The sequence below is a fragment of the Somniosus microcephalus genome, chromosome 13, assembly GCF_052327205.1.
Source record: "Somniosus microcephalus isolate GS21.2 chromosome 13, FLI_Smic_1.0, whole genome shotgun sequence".
In the NCBI taxonomy this organism is placed as follows: Eukaryota; Metazoa; Chordata; class Chondrichthyes; order Squaliformes; family Somniosidae; genus Somniosus; species Somniosus microcephalus.
This window is the reverse complement of record NC_140999.1, coordinates 198143085-198164705: the sequence shown is the minus strand read 5'-3', so window position 1 is coordinate 198164705 and position 21621 is coordinate 198143085. Positions and strand designations below refer to the sequence as shown.

Here is a 21621-nt window from a genome sequence, read left to right as displayed (position 1 = left end):
TCGAGTACAGGAACAAGGATGTCTTGCTGCAGTTGTACAGGGCCTTGGTGAGACCGCACCTTGAGTATTGTGTGCAGTTTTGATCGCCCTATCTGAGGAAGGACATTCTTGCCATGGAAGGAGTGCAGCGAAGATACACCAGGCTGATACCTGGGATGGCAGGAATGACGTATGAGGAGAGATTGTGTCGATTGGGCTTATACTCACTGGAGTTTAGAAGATTGAGAGGGGATCTCATTGAAACCTATAAAATTCTGTCAGGCCTGGACAGACTAGATGCGGGAAGGATGTTTCTGATGGCTGGGGAGTCCAGAACCAGGGGTCATAGGCTAAGGATAAGGGGTATGCCATTTAGGACTGAAATGAGGAGGAATTTCTTCACCCAGAGAGTGGTGAACCTGTGGAATTCTCTGCCACAGAGGGCGGTGGAGGCCAGTTCATTAAATATATTCAAGAAAGAGTTGGATATATTTCTTAAGGCTAAACGGATCGAGGGATATGGGGAGAAGGCAGGGACAGGGTACTGAATTTGGATGCTCAGCCATGATCTCATTGAATGGCGGAGCAGGCTCGAAGGGCCGAATGGCCTACTCCTGCTCCTATCTTCTATGTGATGCGCCATCAATTACTCAAAAGACTGAGGTTGAGCGAGTAACAATCAGGCTTTTATTAGCTAAAGAATGAAGGTCTTGTCTCGAGTGGTCGACCCGTCCAGAATACTAAGGGACTGGGAGGTAGTCACTTATATACCTGGAATAGTGGGAGGAGTCAGCCGAGGCATGTCCAGACCTGTACCTAGTGGAATACACATACAGGCACAGACAGGTATAACAGTGGTTTACCACACTATGTTTCTATGTATCCCACCCCCCTGCCAATTTAGTTTAACCCCCCCCCCCCACCAACAGTACTAGCAAACCTCCCCACAAGTATGTTGGTCCCGTTCCGGTTTAGGTGCAATCCGTCCGACCTGTACAAGTCCCACCTTCCCCAGAAGCTGACCCAGTGATCCAGGAAACATGCATTCATCTGCTCTATCTTCCTATTCCTATACTCACTAGCACGTGACACAGGGAGTAATCCAGAGATTACAACCTTTGAGGTCCTGCTTTTTAATCTGCTACCCAGCTCCCTAAATTCTTGTTGCAGGACCTCATCCCTCTTTCTACCCATGTCGTTGGTACCAATGTGAACCATGACCTCTGACAGTTCGCCCTCCCCCTTCAGAATGCCCTGCAGCTGTTCAGTGACATCCTTGACCCTGGCAGCGGGGAGGCAACATACCATCCTGGAGTCACGTCTGTGGCCACAGAAACGTCTATCTGTTTCCCTTACGATAGAATCCCCTATCTCTATTGCTCTCGCACTCTTTTCCTCCCCTCCTGTGCAGCTGAGCCACTCGTAGTGCCATGGACTTGGCTCTTGCTGCATTCTCCTGAGAAACCATCTCCCCCAGCAGTATCCAAAACGGAAAATCTGTTGGAGAGGGAGATGGACCCAGGGGACTCCTGCACTACCTTCCTAGTTCTTTTACTCTGTCTGGTGGTCACCCATATCCTGTCTATCTGTGCACTCTTTACCTGCGGTGTGACCACCTCGTTAAACGTGCTAGCCACGAAGATCTCAGCTTCGCGGATGCTCCACGGTGGCTCCAGCTCCGAAACGCGGATTTCGAGTAGCTGCAGCTGGAGACACTTCCTGCACATGTGTTCGCCCTGGACACCGAAAGTGTCCCTGACTTCCCACATAGCACAGGAGGAGCACTCCACGCTGCCGAGCTGCCCTGCTGAGGTTTGACACACAGAAAAGATAACTGGATAAGTTTCATGATTTAGGTGTGAATGATATAATTCTATTTAAGTTTGTTACAAGCGTTGTTTTTGCAGTTTAGCATCCAGCTACCAACAAAAGATGTTGGCTCCAAAAAAGAATTTTTGGAAAATATTGAGTGATTTCATGAATTTCCCCTTCTGCCCTTTGCTCATTTTGTTGCTGTATCTTACTGTTGGTCCTTGATTTGTTTTCGTGCAACTCTGGTTCCTTTTGATATCTTTGTACCTGCTTGCTGCTTGTTCACTGGTGTGTTCCCTACTTATTCGGTTGTGATTGGCTCAAATACAATCCACAAAAGAGCAACAATCAGATGTAACTGTGACACATTTGCCAGACCTATGAAGTCAGGCAGAATGGAAAAGGAGGGAGTGTAGCCCTGATAAAGGATGACATAACGACAGTAGCAAGAAAGGATCTCGGCTCAGAAGATCAGGAAGTAGAATCAGGATAGGTGGAGATAAGGAATAACAAGGGGCAGAAAACACTGGTAGGAGTAGTCTGTCGGTCCCCTAACAGTAGCTGTACCGTTGGACAGAATATTAATCAAGAAATAGGAGTTTGCAACAAAGGTAATGCAATAATCTTGGGGGACTTTAATCTTCATATAGACTGGACAGATCAAATTGGCAAAGGTAGTCTGGAGGACGAGTTCATGGAATGCATTCGGGACAGTTTCCTAGAACAATATTTCATGGAACCAACCAGGGAACAGGCTATTTTAGATTTTGTACTGTGTAATGAGACAGGGTTAATTATCAATCTCATAGTAAAGGATCCTCTGGGGCAGAGTGATCATAATATGATCACATTTCACATTAAGTTTGAGAGTGACTTGCCTAAGTCCGAAACTAGAGTCTTAAACTTAAATAAAGGCAATTACAGAGGTATGAGGGGTGAGTTGGCTAAGGTAGATTGGGAAAATAGATTAAAAGGTATGGTGGTAGATAAGCAGTGGCTAGCATTAAAAAAAATATTTCATAATTCTCAACAAAAATACATTCCATTGAGAAACAAAAACTCCACGGGAAAAATGACCCAACCATGGCTAACTAAAGAAGCTAAGGATAGCATTAGATTGAAAGAAGCAGCTTGTAATGTTGCAAAGAATAATAGTAAGCCTGAGGATTGGGAGAGTTTCAGAAACCAGCAAAGGTTGACCAAAAAATTGATAAAAAGGGAAAAAATAGAATGAGATAAAACTAGCAAGAAATATAAAAGCAGATTGTAAGAGTTTCTACAAGTATGTAAAAAGGAAGAGAGTAGCAAAAGTAAACGTTGGTCCCTTGGAGACAGGAGAAATTATTATGGGGAATAAGGAAACAGCAGAAACGTTAAAACAAATATTTTGTATCTGTCTTCACAGTAGAAGACACAAAAAGCATACCAAAAATTGTGGGGAACCAAGGGTCTAATGAGGGTGAGAAACTTAACGTAATTAATATAAGTAGAGAAAAAGTACTAGAGAAACTAATGGGACTAAAAGCCGACAAATCCCCTGAGCCTGACGGCCTACATCCTAGGGTTCTAAAAGAGGTGGCTGAAGAGATAGTGGATGCATTGGTTTTGATCTTCCAAAATTTTCTGGATTCTAGAATGGTCCCAGTGGATTGGAAGGTCGCAAATGTAACACTGCTATTCAAGAAAGGAGGGAGAGAAGAAACAGGGAACTACAGGCCAGTTAGCCCGACATCAGTCATTCGGGAAAATGCTGGAATCCATTGTTAAGGAAGTGGTATCAGGGCACTTAGAAAATCATAACATGATTAGGCAGAGTCAACATGGTTTTATGAAAGGGAAATCGTGTTTGACAAATTAATAGAGTTTTTTGAGGATGTAACTAGCAGGGTAGATAAAGGGGAACCAGTGGATGTAGTATATTTGGATTTCCAAAAGGCATTCAATAAGGTGCCACATAAAAGGTTATTACACAAGATTGGGGCTCACGGGGTTGGGGGTAATATCGTAGCATGGATAGCGGATTGGTTAACGGACAGAAAACAGCGAGTAGGGATAAACTGATCTTTTTAACTTTAGACAATCCAGCCCAGTCCACGGCCGAAGAGATGGGCTGCACCAACGTGTAGATCCACAAGCACCCTGCCGCAACCAGCCAGTGATCCCTGCAGTGCTCTGTTCCATTGTACACTGCGAAACTCCGCCGGTTGACTCCCTCCCCCATCCAAGCACGCAGTCACAACCCATGGACTTGACCCAATGTCTCCTGGTTATACCCCTGGTTGGAGCAGTTTCAAAGATCATCCGGAAGTCATATTCTGATATAGAAGGAACAATGCTTTTAACCTGGACCAACACCACCAGACCCAGGATAGGTGGTTGTGTCTGTCTATTTAGACTGAAACCTCAGCTAATGCAAATTTTTGAATTTTTTTTTATCGGAATTGGACGGACCCACTTTCTGAAACCAGAACTCTGTAATTGAAGCATTCAATCCACACCATTGTGTCTAATAACTTTGATTCCTAGTTACACCAGACACATATTGCAATGGTACAGTAATACATTTTTACTTATATTTTTTATCCACACCTTTTTTGGCCTTCCACCCCCCCCCCCCCACCCAACCTACCTTTCTTTTTTTTCCTCTCCCACATGGCAGCTGTCTCCCATTCTGCCAGCGCATTTCACACCTAATCTAGAGCCGTCTTTTGTCTGCACTAGTCCTATCACCATCTCGTCTCGCTATGAATACCTCTTAATGTCTCTTCTCTTTTGTTCTCTCGCAGCCTGGCCTCTTAATCTATTTCATTTCCTGTGCTTCTTTAGTCTTGACAAAGGGTTTTCACCCGAAACGTTGACTCTATTTTCTCTCCACGGATGTTGCCTGGCCTGCTGAGTTTTTCCAGCATTTTCTGTTGTTATTTTGGTACAATAATAATGTTAGGAACTCTATTATTGGAAATTTACAAAACTCTTGTACATAATTGTATGTAAGGAAGAAAATAGATGATCGTGAAAGTCGCGGGACAGACACTGAAATTCTTACACTGATGCTCCTTGGACAATTGCCTCTTGCAGTGGTCCTGCTTCTGTAAACTTCAGACCTCCGCAGCATCGCAATTCCCATTGTCGGTTGGTGAGACCTGCAGTATAGGTGACCTGTTCAGTGCATGTTTAGACAAAGTGTCTTTCTCTTGCAGCGTTGTGAAAATAAATTCAAGAACAAAACAGTCTTGGGCTCCAGTGCCAGGAATCTCTGTTTTTTGTCACTCAGTATTTTGAAAACAAGAAGTTGCTTTGCCTGCCATTTCACTCCGAGCTGTGTTTCAACAGCTGGTTCAATAGCGCAGACTCCAAAGCACAAAGTTAGAAACAGGCATCTGTGGTGAGAAGCGTCAGTCTGAGCTTTGGGCTCATGCCCTAATATGCTAGTCATAGCGAGGTCAATTTTTCCTATTGTAATTGGGATTTAGCTAGGATTTGCACTGTTTATATATCAGTTCTATATCTAAGTGAACAAATTTGCTGTTGGTGCTTTAGGAATGAAAGCTTTCAACCAATTGAAAATTTCACTAGTTTGTATCAAGAAATATTTTGCAATCTGACAAAACCATTTCGTTCCTACATGTTGCAGCAAGTGTGCCCTGTCACTAATGTATTAGCCATTCCTAGTGACTGCTGCACTATTGGTCACACCTCTGCATTTTATTTTGGACCTGGGCACACTCGGACCTAGTTGTGCAATTGCTAAAACCTCTGTATTCTTTAAGTGCTCTTGTTGCAACAGCTCTCTTTACCTAAAACTTTTGCCATTCGTCCACAGGAGATTTCTCTGAAAATCCAATTCCTGAGGTTGCTTCAGAGCTTCAGTGATCACCATGAGTGAGTATTTAGAAACTGGCATTTCCAGCATCACTGTCTGCGTGTAGTGTCACCTATAACCATTTACAGGGGGTCACCGCATTGTCTAAACTTGTAAAATCGGATTGCTTCGAAAATCTAAAGCAGCTGGCGGTCATGGGAGGAAGAAAAAGATCTGCTGATCCAGCCCGTTTGCATTCTCTAACCACCCAAGTGTATCTGCAGAACCCACAGCGACTTGCCATTAAAAAATGCACCAAGTACATCGCCCTTTAGAATTGATTGTGATTTCATTAGTAATAGGATTGTTTCACAAGGTCACAGTAACACAAGGATTGTGTGAAAGTCCATTGCTTGTAAGGTGTGGGATTTTCATAATAGAGGACATTTTCAAAGTTTATGGGGGATAGAAAACCGTGCTTGTGTACAGATTTTTTAAAAATCCGTGTATATTCTTTTAAGGCTAATGGTGCTTCTCAGATTGTTGGTGTATTTGCTCCAAGCCCCATCTGTTTTAATTTGGTTTTAGCACTTAGCTACCTTGAAAATATGAAATATTTATTTTCCTATTGCCTGCCCTCTTTGGTTGTATTTTATCAGCTCCCTCTGCTCTGCCCTAGTTTCAGGAGAACAGCCACACTGAATATTTTTGATTTCTCCTATCAACCAATTCTGTGGCCTGTCTGAAGATTAAACCTACATTTTGCGGTGAACATAGAATGAGCACAGGTTTCTGGCTCGCTGGCCTTTTGCACCATGTCCAATCGCCAGCACCCCTCACATCGTGTAATAGATTAGACAATAAAAACTCTGTGGGGTTTCTCCTTTCATGTGACCATTGTTGTTTTGGGTTTTCAGGAATAAGTACCTATTATTGAACAGCCAGGAGCTGAATGAACTTAGTGCAATCTCACTCAAAGCCAACATTCCTGAGGTAGAAGCAGTTATCAACACCGACAGGTAAACCGAGTATGAACTTGCAGTGTATGCGAAGATTAATCGTTACAATGCTTTAAGTAGGAAGATGCATCCATTCTGGAGTGTTTCCCATCAGTTTGTTTAATGCTGCTATAACTCTGAATCTGTGCAGCAGTTTGCCCTGATTTTAAACAAAAAAAATGCGATTTAGTTTAAACTAAATCAAGCAAACTGCTCTGTCCAGGGTGGTGCTGAGCTTCATGAGTATTGTGGCTACACCATCCAAGCAAGTGGCAAGAATTACTGATTTCAGCCTTGTAGATGGTGGAGAGGCTTTGAGGGGTCAGGAGGTGAACCACTTGTCAAAGTACCCAACCTCGGCCCTGCTCTGGTAGCTGTGGTGTTGGTATGGCTGTTTCAATTCATCCTCTGATCAGAAGATTCGGCCCCTGCCCCGCCGCCCCCAGAACACTCGACCATTCTATGTTGGGAATTGGAGGGGCAGTTGGTAATGGTCGTTGTATAAACCTGTGGACGACATGATAAGATACTGAGTAACCCACAAAATTAGTCGGCACACCCCTGGTTTGCGTCCTATGTCGCACACATTTTGAAGTAGGTCCAGCTCTTATTATTAAACTTGCTGTCTTTTGGCATTCTAGGTAGTGTGTAGAATCATCATGTAGTAAATGGAAGCGTTAAATGCAGATTTAGATACACCCCTAAACTGGGATTAAGGCTTAGAACATAAGAAATAGGAGCAGGAGTCAGCCCTTCGAACCTGCTGCACCATTCAATAAGGTCATGGCTGATCTTCTATCTCAAATCCACCTTCCCGCACTATCCCCATATCCCTTGATTCCCTTAATATCCAAAAATCTATTGATCTCTGTCTTGAATATACTCGAGGATGGAGCATCCACAGACTTCTGGGGTAGAGAATTCCAAAAATTCACGAGGCTTTGAGTGAAGAACTTTCTCCTCATCTCAGTCCTAAATGGCCGATCCCTTATCCTGAGACTATGCCCCCTAGTTCTCGACTCTCCAGCCAGGGGAAACAACCTCTCCACATCTACCCTGTCAAGCCCCTTATAGAAACGTATAAATGTTTCTGAGATCACCTCTCATTCTTCTAAACTCTAGGAAATATAGGCCTAGTCTACTCAATCTCTCCTCATAGGACAATTCCCCCCCCCCTCCCAATCCTAGGCATCAGTCTAGTGAACCTTCGTTGCACTCCCTCTAAGGCAAGTATATCTTTCCTTGGGTAAGGAGACCAAAACTGTACGCAGTACTCCAGCTGTGGTCTCACCAAGGCCCTGTATAACTGCAGTAAGACTTCTTTACTCTTACACTCCCATTCTTTTTTAGCAAAGGCTGATATACCATTTACTTTCCTAATTGCTTGCTGTACCTGCATGTTAACTTTCAGTGATTTGTGTACAAGTACCTAGGTCCTTCTGAATACCAACATTTCCAAATCTTTCAATTAAAAAAAAATTCTGTTTTTCCAACCACATTATACTCCATCTGCCACGTCCTTGTCCACTCACTTAACTTGTCTATATCCCTTTGCATCCTCCTCACAACTTACTTTCCCACCTAGCTTTGTATCAGCAAACTTGGTTGCATTACACTTGGCTTGTTGGGGTACAGGAATGAGAGCTTTACTCCAAACTCCTGGCTTTGCAACATTTGATGCAATAGTGGGAAACCTGTTTCTAACCTTAATTGATCAGCAAAGTATCAAAATTGTACTTAAAAACTGATTATTATTAGTTGGCAATGAGTATGAATCATAGAATTATACAGCACCAAAGGAGGCTTTTGACACAGATGGTAATTTATTCACAGATTAGTTGCACATTTCCATGAACCCCTTTTCATAATATTTCTGTTTTCCTAGAAGTTTGATCTGTGATGGGAAGAAAGGACTTCTGACAAGGTTATTACAGGTCATGAAGAAAGAACCTGCAGAATCCTCCTTCAGGTAGGTTTCTTGCACATTTCATCAGGAAGTGGAATTAGAATCACTGGTTCCAGTGCTAGGAACAAATGTGCAGGGATGTGTCTTTTAGCTCCTCTACGAATGTACAAAATTGACGGGCAGGGAAAGACATAGAAACATAGAAGATAGGAGCAGGAGTAGGCCATTCGGCCCCTCGAGCCTGCTCCACCATTTAACAAAATCATGGCTGATCATCCAAATTCAGTACCCTGTCCCTGCTTTCTCCCCATATCCCTTTAGCCTTAAGAAATATATCTAACTCCTTCTTGAATATATTTAATGAATTGGCCTCAACTGCCTTCTGTGGTAGAGAATTCCACAGGTTCACCACTCTGGGTGAAGAAATTCCTCCTCATCTCTGTCCTAAATGGCTTAATCCTTAGACTGTGACCCCTGGTTCTGGACTCCCCCACCATCGGGAACATCCTTCCTGCATCTAGTCTGTCTAGTCCTGTTAGAATTTTATAAGTTTCAATGAGATCCCCTCTCATTCTTCCAATGTTCCTGGGACTAGGGACAGGGTCACTGGCAAGGCTTGGAAGCTAAGCAGAGCCAGGCCTGGTTAGTACCTGGAGGGGTGACCATCAGGGAAGACCAGGTGCAGAAGGTCACGGAAGGAGCCCCGAGGAGGGGCGGTTGGTGAGAAGGTCACGGAAGGAGGAGCGGCTGGTGAGCAGGCCCGGGCGTTGGGCTGAAGATTGTCGGACAGGAGGAACGGTGGAAATGGAATGGCGGCGCGCACCGACGCAGCGGCTTTGCTTCTCCCAGTCATGGGAGCTTGCAAGATCACATTTTGTTGTTTATGTACTTGTGCAATGACAATAAAGTTGAATTATTATTATCTCCAGCGAATATAAGCCCAATCAACCCAATCTCTCCTCATACGTCATTCCTGCCATCCCAGGTATCAGTCTGGTGAATCTTCGCTGCACTCCCTCCATGGCAAGAACATCCTTCCTCAGATAAGGCAACCAAAACTGCACACAATACTCAAGGTGTGGTCTCACCAAGGTCCTGTACAACTGCAGCAAGACATCCTTGCTCCTGTACTCGAATCCTCTTGCGATGAAGACCAACATACCATTTGCCTTCTTAACTGCCTGCTGCACCTGCATGCTTACCTTCAGCGACTGGTGCACAAGGACACCCAGGTCTCGTTGCACTTCCCCTTCTCCCAATCTATTGCCGTTCGGATAATATCTGCCTTCCTGTTTTTGCCACCAAAGTGGATAACCTTGCATTTATCCACATTATACTGCATCTGCCCAATCCACCAACCTGTCCAAATCATACTGGAGTTTCTCTGCATCCTCCTCACAGCACACACGCCCACCCAGCTTTGTGTTGTCTGCAAACTTGTAGATATTACATCTATTTCCCTCGTCTAGATCATTAATATATATTGTGAATAGCTGGAGTCCTAGCACCAATCTCTGCAGTACCCCACTAGTCACTGCCTGCCACTTGGAAAAAGACCCATTTTATTCCAACTCTTTGCTTCCTGCCTGCCAACCAGTTCTCTATCCAAGTCAGTACCTTACCCCCAATCCCATGTGCTTTAACTTTGCACGCTAATCTCTTATGGGGGACTTTATTGAAAGCCTTCTGAAAGTCCAAATACACCACATCCGCTGACTCGCCCTTATCTATTCTACCAGTTACATCCTCAAAATTCCAGTAGATTAGTCAAGCACGATTTACCTTTTGTAAATCCATGTTGACTTTGTCCAATCCTGTCACTGTTTTCCAAGTGCTCTGCTATTACATTCTTTTATAATGGACTCTAGCATTTTCCCCACTACCGATGTCAGGCTTAACGGTCTATTATTCCCCGTTTTCTCTCTACCACCTTTTTTAAATAGTGGGGTTACATTAGCTACCCTCCAATCCATGGGAACTGTGCCAGAGTCTATAGAATTTTGGAAGATGACCAGCAATGCATCTACTATTTCTAGGGCCACTTCCTTAAGTACCCTAGGATGTAGATTATCAGGCCCTGGGGATTTATCAGCCTTCAATCCTGTCAATTTCCCTAACGCCATGTCCCTACAAATACTGATTTCATTCAGTTCCTCCCTCTCATTAGACCCTATGTTCCCCGACATCTCTGGGAGGTTATTTGTCTCCTTTGTGAAGACAGAACCAAAGTATGAATTTAATTGGTCTGCCATTTCTTTGTTCCCCATTATAAATTCCCCTGATTCTGACTGCAAGGGACCTACGCTTGACTTCACCAATCTTTTTCTCTTCACATATCTATTAAAGCTTTTACAGTCAGTTTTTATGTTCCCTACAAGCTTACTCTCATACTCTATTTTCCCCCTCTTAATTAATCCCTTTGTCCTCCTTTGCTGAATCCTAAACTGCTCCCAATCCTCAGCTGGTCCATCAAGCCTGCCCCACACCATCAGCCGGACTTTCCTGGCTAAACACTTCTTCCCTTCCCCCCCCACCTTTTTTTTGGAAGCTGTGTTGTGTATTTCTAATGGACCCTTCCCGTTCCCAGTGATTATAAAGGGCATCTCTTACGATCACTTCTAGCATCTTCCAAATAATGAATGATTTGTCCCCTTTTTTTGAAAATCGGAACTACATGAGCTAGTTTCCAGTCTAAGGGAACTATCCCTGACTCTATTGAACCATTGAAGATACGGCTCACAGAGCAGCCGCCCCATCGCCTTAATCACCCTTGGATGGATATCCGGAACTGGAACCCTGTCAATTTTGAGCTTTCCCAATCTATCCAAGGTGACATTACTATCTATTTTAATAATAATGCTACTCAATACTGAGCATCCCTTATCTGGAACATAAGCATCAGCTACAGGAGAAAAGACTGATGCAAAATAAAACTTTAAAAAAATTATAAGTGGGATTAAACCGAGATCCTTTAATGTGGTATGCAGTGCCAATACATAAGCCATATATATGAAGTAGCAATCTCTAATTTTGGTTCATGTGGCTAAGGACGGATTTGGATTGGAAAATCGCAGCTGCATTCTGTATTTTTTGTAAAATGTGCGTTAAATGTTAACCTTCAAAGAACCTATCTGCAGCTCCTGCAACGGCTGAGAGTTTGTGCAATGAGTACATGAGTCATGCAGACTGTGGAAGTCATGGGCTTGATCCTCATCTTGCTGAGTTAGCTTATTGTAGCTGGGGCGACAGTGCGATGTTACAAGTGCATGGATTGGGAGCAGCTGTGGTGCTCTGCAATTAATTAACCTGCTGTTAAGGTGCATACATGAATAATGGCTAAAGGGCACGCGTGGAGACATACCCGGTGGGTGATCAGGAGGGGGAAGGCCCATTGTTGAGGAAGGAACCAAGCTGTATTGATAGATTTCTTGTCTCCCATTCCTGGCAGATTCTGGCAGGCAAGAGCAGTTGAGAGTTTTCTACGCGGAGTGACCTCTTATGCTGACCAGATGTTCCTTTTGAAACGTGGCCTGCTGGAGGTAAGGTCGTGTTTAATCGAAGAGAAACATTGCGTAAATGATCAAGCTAGCCAGCTATTTGTGGAGGGGTTTCCTACATGTTCCAGTTTGCTTGCAAGATGTGACTATTTTAACTCTACATATGTTCCATTCCTCAAGAGTCCGGAAGTAGGTTTGGATTTAAAGTTAGAACTTGCCTGTCCTCTCTGGATTAATGTTACTGGTTATTGGGGAGTAATGCTGGGCTTGGAGAGTTGGGGGAGGTGGGCGGGTGGGTGGGTGCTGGGCACGGGGGTGGGTGCGGAGTGGGGGGCTGCTATGCGCGGGGGGGCAGGGTGTGCTGGGTGCGGGAGGGGGTGCTATGCACGGGGTGGGGGGCAGGGGAAATGGAGACTGAAGACCTCACTCCTGTGCTGTAGAAACATGTATGCCTGCTGCTGACTGATGGCCAAGCAGCTCTCTTCATGGTGTGGAAATGCCTGCTGCGCTCTTTGAGGTGGAGAAAGACCAGCAGCGAATGGGAGGGGTGGGAGGAGAAAGATTTATAATTGTACATTGATTCTTAACATTTCAGCAGTTATTTTGCTGAATTTTGAGGATGTTAATGCTGTGGAATAGAATATATTTCCAACTTGGGCACATAATGCTAGTGTCAGGCACTCTTGGGTAGAATATAGCAAAATTAGATGCACAGTAAAGCCCACTCTCCCCCTTCTCTCCGTGCCTTATTCCCAAACTCAGCACTGCCAGTCGCCAGTGTTATGTTCCTACTGCTCGCACTAGACATCCTCGTGGTCTCCGCAGTAAGAAGCTGAGTTGTGCAATACGTTGTGTGCCAGGAACAGGATTAAACCTTCATCCTCACTTCACACGAGACAGGCCCTCACATCCACTTCCGCTGATTAGAGCCCGTGTCCCAGAGGTGAAAGGCAATGTCTAACCAGAGTAGAATTTAAATTTATTTTTAAAAATTCAATGTAAATGAACTCTGTGGAATATAATATAAAGTTGGGAAATAAAAAGTAATTTTTGTCGAGGTAAAAAGATGCTTGAAAAATTGTGGCTAAAGATGTAGAGAGAATTGGAACAGCAATGCTATACCATCAGGGCCATCGGAGGGAGGGAAGGGCCTCTTCAAAAGAAGTTAAACTGTGTATTTTTCTTCTTGTAGCACATTCTGTTCTGCATTATCGACAGCGAGTGCAAGTCAAGGGATGTGTTGCAGAGTTATTTTGACCTTTTGGGTGAGCTGATGAAATTCAACATTGATGCCTTCAAGAGGTTTAATAAGTATGTAAACACAGAAGAGAAGGTGAGTTGTGGTACAGTGAGCTGCACAGCTTAATCTACAAGGTATAGCAAGTGACCTGTTTTAATAGGGATTTTAAAAGTTCCTTGTATTTCATCTATCAGTAAAAGTAACCATGAAGCTGTCGGATTCTCGTAAAAACCCAACTGGTTCACTAATGTCCTTTAGGGAAGGAAATCTGCCGTCCTTACCTGGTCTGGGCCTATATGTGACTCCAGTTCCACACCAGTGTGGTTGGTTCTTAATCACTCTCTGATTTGGCCTAGCAAGCCACCTAGTTAGAAGGCCCACAATACCTTCTCATGGCAATAAATGCCAGCGCTGCCCACATCCTGAGAATGAATTGTAAAGTTATAGGTGAAGTTGGCTTGATGGCTGAATGGACTTCCTCACTTGGGCTTTGCCATCCCCTTGCTGCTGGTTCTCTGGCTCTGGGGTGGATGGGACCAGTAATGCTGCACATTCTCCCCCGTGTCTCTGCCCCATCTCACAGTACCCCACCCCCCCTGGCCCCGCCCTTCCTGGAGCGAGGGCTTTGTGGCCTCGGATCAAAATGAGAAATCGACCTCTGGCTGGGGGCGTTTCCTGTCATTAGCCGCGACTCGGTGCTGGATACGGGGGCTGCCTGTTGGGCCCCAGTGGTCAAAGGTTGGTGGAGGGACGAGAGAGGTGTGGCAGCAAGGTGGGGGAGGGGGGCAGTGACGCCGCCGGGGGAGGGGGGCAGTGACGCCGCCGGGGGAGGGGAGCAGTGACACCGTCGGGAGGGGAGCAGCGACACCGCCGGGGGAGGTGGGAGTGGGGCGACACCGCCAGGGGTGGGTGGGAGGGAATCACAAGCAGTGCTGGGGGCGGGGGTATGGGCAGCGACACCGCCGGGGGAGAGGGTGGGGTCAGCAACACTGCTGGGGGAGCCTAACTATCTCTGTGGTGAGAAGTTTCCCTGCTGACTGCTCCCAATAAGAAAGCCTTGTTCTTGTGTCCTGAAACTGAACTTGTTAGGTGATTAGATTTTTCATAGCATCATAGAAATTTACAGCACAGGAGGCCATTCGGCCCATCTTGTCCGTGCCAGATGACAAAGCTATCCACCCTAACCCCACTTTCCAGCACTTGGTCTGTAGCCTTGTAAGTTACGACACTTCAAGTGCATATCCAAGTACTTTTTAAATGTGATGAGGGTTTCTGCCTCTTCCACCCTTACAGGAAGTGAGTTCCAGACCCCCACCACCCTCTGGGCGAAAAAAATTCTCCTCAAATCCCCTCTAAACCTCTGACCAATTACTTTAAATCTATGCCCCCCTAGTTATTGACCCTTCTGCTAAGGGAAATAGGTCATAAGAACATTAAAAAAAGGAGCAGGAGTCGGCCATTTGGCCCTTTGAGCCTGCTCCACAATTCAATAAGATCATGGCTGATCTTCTACCTCATCTCCACTTTCCTGCATTATCCCCATATCCCTTGCTTCCCTTAATATTCAAAGATCTATCGATCTCTGCCTTGAATATACTCCACGACTGAGCCTCCACAGCCCTCTGGGGTAGAGAATTCCAAAGATTCACCACACTCTTGAGTGAAGACATTTCTCCTCATCTCAGTCCTAAATGGCCGATCCCCTTATTCTGAGACTCTGACCCCTGGTTCTAGACTCCCCAGCCAGGGGAAATATCCTCCCTGCATCTACCCTGTCCAGCCCTGTCTGAATTTTGTATGTTTCAATTATATCACCTCTCATTCTTCTAAACTCTAGAGAACATAGGCCTAGTCTACTCAATCTCTCCTCATAGGACAATCCCCCCATCCCAGGAACCAGTCTGGTGACCTTCGTTGCACTCCCTCTATGGCAAGTATATCCTTCCTTAGGTAAGGAGACCAAAACTGTACACAATACTCCCAAGTGTGGTCTCACCAGGGCCCTATATAATTGCAGTAAGACATCTTTACTCTTATACTCAAATCCTCTTGTAATAAAGGCCAACACACCATTTGCTTTCCTAATTGCTTGCTTGCACCCAAACTGATTATACTTTTTGATTTTCGGAGCTAAGATCCTTTATTATCAGGGCTACCCCTCTTCATTTTCAATTTTGCCTATCTCTTCTAAAAAGTATCCTGGAATATTTAGTTCCCAACTTTGGCCACTTTGCAACCACGTCCCCGTTATGGCTATTAGATCAAACCTGTTCATTTCTATCTGCGCTATTAATTCATCTATTTTGTTGCGAATACTTCGCGCATTCAGATACACAGTAGTGCCATTAGTTTCGACATTTCTATTTTCCCCTGATGTCACCTTAGTCATTGATGCCTTATTACCTTTGTTACTTTCTCTGACCCTTTCTGAACCACTCTGCTTAAAACTCAACTCTGCTCTAGAGCCTTGACATTTCTCTCGCTGCTTTTAAATTTACTCTTTCCTGAATCCTACCACCCCCCTTTCCTAGCCAATCTATCTAGGCACCTCATAATTTTATACACCTCAACTTCATTATCAACCACACGGCCAATTTTTTTATCATCTGCAAACTTCTTAATCATACTTGATACATTCAAGTCCAAATCTTTGAGATATACCACAAAAAGCAAAGGACCCAGTACTGAACCCTGCAGAACCCCACTGGCAACAGCCTTCCAGTCACAAAAACACCCGTCGACCATTACTCTCTGCTTCCTGCCTCTGAGACAACTTTGGATCCAACTTGCCACTTTGCCTTGGATCTCGTGGGCTTTTACTTTCATGACCAGTCTGCCATGCGGGACCTTATCAAAAGCCTTGCTAAAATCCATATAGACTACATCAAATGTACTACCCTCATCGACCCTCCTTGTTAACTCCTCAAAAAAATCCAATCAAGTTAGTCAGCCACGATCTTCCCTTAACAAATCCCTGCTGACTGTCCCTGATTATTCCGTGTCTTTCTAAATGAAGATTTATCCTGTCCCTCAGAATTTTTTCTAATAACTTTCCCACCACCGAGGTTAGGCTGACTGGCCTGTAATTACTCGGTCTATCCCTTTCTCCCTTTTTAAACAAAGATACCACGTTAGCAGTCCTCCGGTACCACACCTGTAACCAGAGAGGATAGGAAAATGATGGTCAGAGCCTCTGCTATTTCCTTTCTTCTCTTAACAGCCTGGGATACATTTCATCTGGGCCTGGGGATTGACCACTTTTAAAGATGCTAAACCCCTTAATACTTCCTCTTTCAACATGTTAATTTCATCTAATATTTCACACACCTCCTCCCTGATTGCAATGTCTGCATCGACCCTCTCTTTTGTGAAAACAGACGCAAAGTATTCATTAAGAACTATACCCATGTCTTCCGCCTCCACACACAGGTTATCTTTACAGTCCCTAATAGGCCCTACTCTTACTTTAGTTATCCTCTTGCTCTTAATGTATTTATAAAACATCTTTGGGTTTTCCTTGATTTTACTTGCCAATATTTTTTCATGCCCTCTCTTTGTTTCCAAATTTCCTTTTTAATTTCCCTCCTGCGCTTTCTATACTCCTCTAGGGTTTCTGCAGTATTGAGCCCTCGGTATCTGTCATAAGCTTCCCTTTTTTTCTTTATCCTTCCCTGTATGACCCTTGACATCAGGGAGCTCAAGATTTGTTAGTCCCACCCTTTTTCTTTTAGGGAACATACTTGCTCTGAACCCTCACTATCTCCTCCTTGAATGCCTCCCACTGCTCTGACACTGATTTACCTTCAAGTTTCTGTCTCCAGTCCACTTTGACTAAATCACATCTCAGCTTAGTAAAATTAGCTTTTCCCCCAATTAACAACTTTTATTCCTGGTCTATCCTTGTCCTTTTCCTTAACTACCCTAAATCTAACTGAATTATGATCACTACCACCAATATACTCTCCCACTGATACCTTTTCCACCTGCCCAGCTTCATTCCCTAAAACTAGGTCGCGAACCGCCCCCTCTCTTGTTGAGCTTGCTACGTACTGGCTAAAAAAATTCTCCTGAATGCATTTTAAGAATTCTGCTCCCTCTATACCTTTCACACTAATTTTATCCCAGTTAATATTCGGGAAGTTGAAATCCCCTACTATTACTGCCCTATTTTTGCACGTCTCAGAAATTTGCCTACATATTTGCTCTTCTACATAGGATTACATAGGATATACGGCACAGAAACAGGCCATTCGGCCCAGCAGTCCATGCCGGCGTTTATGCTCCACACGAGCTTCCTCCCATCTTTCCTCATCTAAATCTATCAGCGTAACCCTCTATTCCCTTTTCCCTCATATGCTTGTCTAGCCTCCCCTTAAATGCATCGAGACTATTCGCTTCAACCACTCCCTGTGGTAGCGAGTTCCACATTCTCACCACTCTTTGGGTAAAGAAGTTTCTTCTGAATTCCCTATTGGATTTCTTGGTGACTATCTTATATTGATGGCCTCTTGTTATGCTCTTCCCCACAAGTGGAAACATTCTCTATCCACTCTATCAAGATTTTTCATAATTTTAAAGACCTCAATTAGGTCACCCCTCAGCCTTTTTTCAAGAGAAAAGAGACCCAGCCTGTTCATCCATTCCTGATATGTATACCCTCGCATTTCTGGTATCATCCTTGTAAATCTTCTTTGCATCCTCTCCAGTGTCTCTATATCCTTTTTATAATATGGCGACCAGAACTTTACCCAGTGCTCTAAGTGTGGTCTAACCAAGGTTCGATACAGGTTTAGCATAACTTCCCTACTTTTCAATTCTAGACCTCTAGAAATAAACCCTAGTACTTGGTTTGCTTTTTTTTATGGCCTTGCTAACCTGTGTCGCAACTTTTAGTGATTTGTGTATTTGTACCCTGAGATCCCTTTGTTCCTCTACCCCACCTAGACTCGCACCCTCCAAATGATAAGTGACCTCCCTATTATTCCTACCAAAATGTAATAACTCACATTTATCTGTTTTGAACTTCATTTGCCAGTTATATACCCATTCTGCATGTTTATTAATGTCTCCTGTAACTTGTTGCAGTCCTCCTCAGTATTGACTATTCCCCCCCCCCCCACAAATTGCTGTCATCTGCAAATTTAGAAATTGTGTTTTTGTTTCCCAAGTCTAAATCGTCTATCTCCCTCTGACTGTTTGGGGATCTATAGTACACTCCCAGCAGTGTGATTGCCCCTTTTTGTTTTTCAGTTCAACCCATATGGCCTCATTGGATGATCCTTCAGTTAACTACTTCCATCTATGATGAAAAGCAGAGTCCTCGGTTTTTAATTTGGTTACAACACTTGCTATAATTGTTTCTTTAATCAATATTGCGACCCCCCCTCCTTTTATCCCCCTCTATCTTGCCTGAAAACCCTGTAACCAGGAATGTTGAGCTGCCATTCCTGCCCTTTCAGCCATGTCTCAGTAATAATCGCTATAATATCATACTCCCACATGTCTATCTGTGCCCTCAGCTCATTTGCATTATTCCCTAGACGCCTTTTGTTGAAGTATATACCATTTAGCACGGCCAAACTCCCGTGTTGTCTATTTCCTAGCCTTTGTCTCCTCTGCCTTCCAAACTTGCTTACTAATTTTCTGCCTTCCATTTCCAACTTTGCTTCTCTCACTTCTGAATCTGCTCTCAGGCTCCCATTCCCCTGCCAAGCTAGTTTAAACCCTCCCCAACAGCACATTTTGTACATAAAAATCTTCGTGCTTCATTTTGTGGTTGTAATTGTGCAATCCCCTCTTTAAACTTACTACTACAGCCTGTCATGACATAAAAGCTTGAAAAAGAATATTGAAGGATGGGAGGAGAGTGGGTGGCTCGTGAGATATGTGGGCGAAAGGCCTGTTCCTGTGCTGGGACATTGAGTGATTTTATAGAAAGTGTTGTGACCAAATTAAAAACCGAGGACTCTGTTTTTCATCATAGATGGAAGTAGCTAACTGATAAAGAGCTGGGCCATGACGGCCTCAAAGCTATTGAGAAGGGCAAGACGATCCTCCATTGTCAATTTAACAAGCAGTGTACTGGGGCCAGAAACATTTTAATCTGTTTCCAGCTAGTAACGTGTTTTCACAATTAATGGTATTCACAAACTGCTGCAAATCATGACACTGTCTGTCTTCAGTTTCAGATTTTTTTGAACCAGATCAACAGTTCTTTAGTGGATTCCAATATGTTGGTTCGCTGCATAGTGTTGTCCTTGGACCGATTTGAGAGCCAGACAGATGCTGTAAAAGGTATAACAAACGTGAACTAAGTAATTCTGCAATGAAACAGTTAATTCTTTCTCCTCTCTCTCGCCATCCAAAGAAGTGTGGCAGAGTATAATTTTTTCAATATTCTACAAATCTGAAGGCACAGATTTTTATTGTGTTTATCATGAGAAGTGAACATCCAGTTCAGCATCAGACAGGTCAGGTGTAGCATGCAGAGTAAATCTCGAGAGGTGAGAGTAGGTGCCTTCAACATCAAGGCAGGATATGGCACCAAGGTGCCCAAGCAAAATTGAGAATGTGAGTTAAGAGGAAAACTCTCCGGTGTCTGGAATCAAGCCTGGAACACAGGAAAATGGTTGTGGTTATTAGAGGCCAATTGTTGTAACTTCAGGGCATCACTGCAGGAGTTTCTCAGGGAAGTGTCTTCAGCTGCTGCATCAGTGACCTTCCCTCCATCATAAGGTTGGGAGGTTTTTTTTATTCATTGATGGGATGTGGGCGTCGCTGGCTAGACCTGCATTTAGTGCCCATCCCTAATTGCCCTTGAGAAGATGGTGGTGAGCCGCCTTCTTGAACCGCTGCAGTCCATCTGGTGTAGGTACACCCACAATGCTGTTAGGAAGGGAGTTCCAGGATTTTGGCCCAGCGATACAGGTCCAAGTCAGGATGGTGTGTGGCTTGGAGGGGAACTTGTAGGTGGTGATGTTCCCATGCGTCTGCTGCCCATGTCCTTCTAAGTGGTAGAGGTCGCGGGTTTGGAAGGTGCTGTTGAAGGAGCTTTGGCGAGTTGCTGCAGTGCATCTTGTAGATGGTACACACTGCAGCCACAGTGCGCCGGTGGTGGAGGGAGTGAATGTTGAAGGTGGTGGATGGAGTGCCAATCAAGCGGGCTGCTTTATCCTGAATGGTGTCGAGCTTCTTGAGTGTTGTTGGAGCTGCACTCATCCAGGCAACTGGAGAGTATTCCATCACACTCCTGACTTGTGCCTTGTAGATGGTGGAAAGGCTTTGGGGAGTCAGGAGGTGAGACACTCGCCACAGAATTCCCAGCCTCTGGCCTGCTCTTGTAGCCACAGTATTTATATGGCTGGTCCAGTTCAGTTTCTGATCAATGGTAACCCCCCAGGATGTTGATAGTGGGGGATTCAGCGATGGTAATGCCATTGAATGTCAAGGGGAGATGGTTAGAGTCTCGCTTGTTGGAGATGGTCATTGCCTGGCACTTGTGTGGTGCGAATGTTACTTGCCACTTGTCAGCCCAAGTCTGAATGTTGTCCAGGTCTTGCTGCATATGGACACGGACTGCGTCAGTATCTGACGAGTCTCGAATGGTGCTGAAAGCTTGTGATTTCAAATAAAACTGTTGGACCAGAACCTGGTGTTGTGACTTCTTACATTTGTCCACCCCAGTCCAACACCGGCATCTCCACACCAAGGTTGGGAGTGACAGACCTACCGTGTCCAGCTCCAATCACAACTCCTCCAATAATGAATCAGCCTGTTTCAGCCTACAGCAGGAACTACATAATGTCCAGGCTTAGCTGACAAATGGCAGGCAACATTCACGCCACATAACCACAAGTAATGACCACCCTGAAGAGCCCAGCCATCTCCCCCTGATCTGCGCCATTACTGGTGGCCCCCACGATATTGTTGATGGGAGACTCATTGCCAGAAGCTTTTAATGGGGTCTTTTAACTTGCTGTCCAGGAGCTGGGATAACCCTACATTCTCCTTCTGCCTTTTGGTGGAGTGAGAACAGCACTGATATCCAGCTTGGCTAGCATTAGCCAACCCAGTGCAGACTCCGAGGCACATGGTAACAAATCTGCTGTAGGTGGCAGGAGATGGAAAGCTGGGGCTCAAGTGGTTCATGGTCTTTATTGGGTGGCTCTAATTTAAATAGCCTATGCTATCATGATCTGCAGTTTAGCTGTTTACATCAAGAGTTGGTAAAAATCCTGCTGCCATCGTGTATATTCCTCCGTTGACGACTTGATTATTAACCGAGGTTTGTGTAATCATGTGGTTTGTAATTTCTCCACTGATCTGTGTGAGGAAGAAGTTGGTTGTGGTTATCCTCTGCACTGTCATTCTGACTGCTGTGCCCTGTA

The 21621-nt window shown here is 44.5% G+C and overlaps 1 protein-coding gene across 4 annotated transcripts in view; it reads left to right on the top strand.

Moving 5' to 3' along the window:
* The window catches only part of LOC147108967 (short transient receptor potential channel 4-associated protein-like), a 102060-nt gene that overhangs the window by 60725 nt on the left and 19714 nt on the right, over positions 1-21621 (top strand). For 3 of the 4 annotated variants that reach the window (XM_086005964.1, XM_086005962.1, XM_086005965.1), the window contains exons 11-16: positions 5615-5673; positions 6511-6612; positions 8477-8560; positions 11946-12036; positions 13187-13327; positions 19417-19528. In XM_086005964.1, coding sequence (XP_085862090.1) covers positions 5615-5673; positions 6511-6612; positions 8477-8560; positions 11946-12036; positions 13187-13327; positions 19417-19528 — 589 coding nt within the window. The remainder of the gene's footprint in view (positions 1-5614; positions 5674-6510; positions 6613-8476; positions 8561-11945; positions 12037-13186; positions 13328-19416; positions 19529-21621) is intronic. The other variant, XM_086005963.1, reaches the window with a different exon arrangement.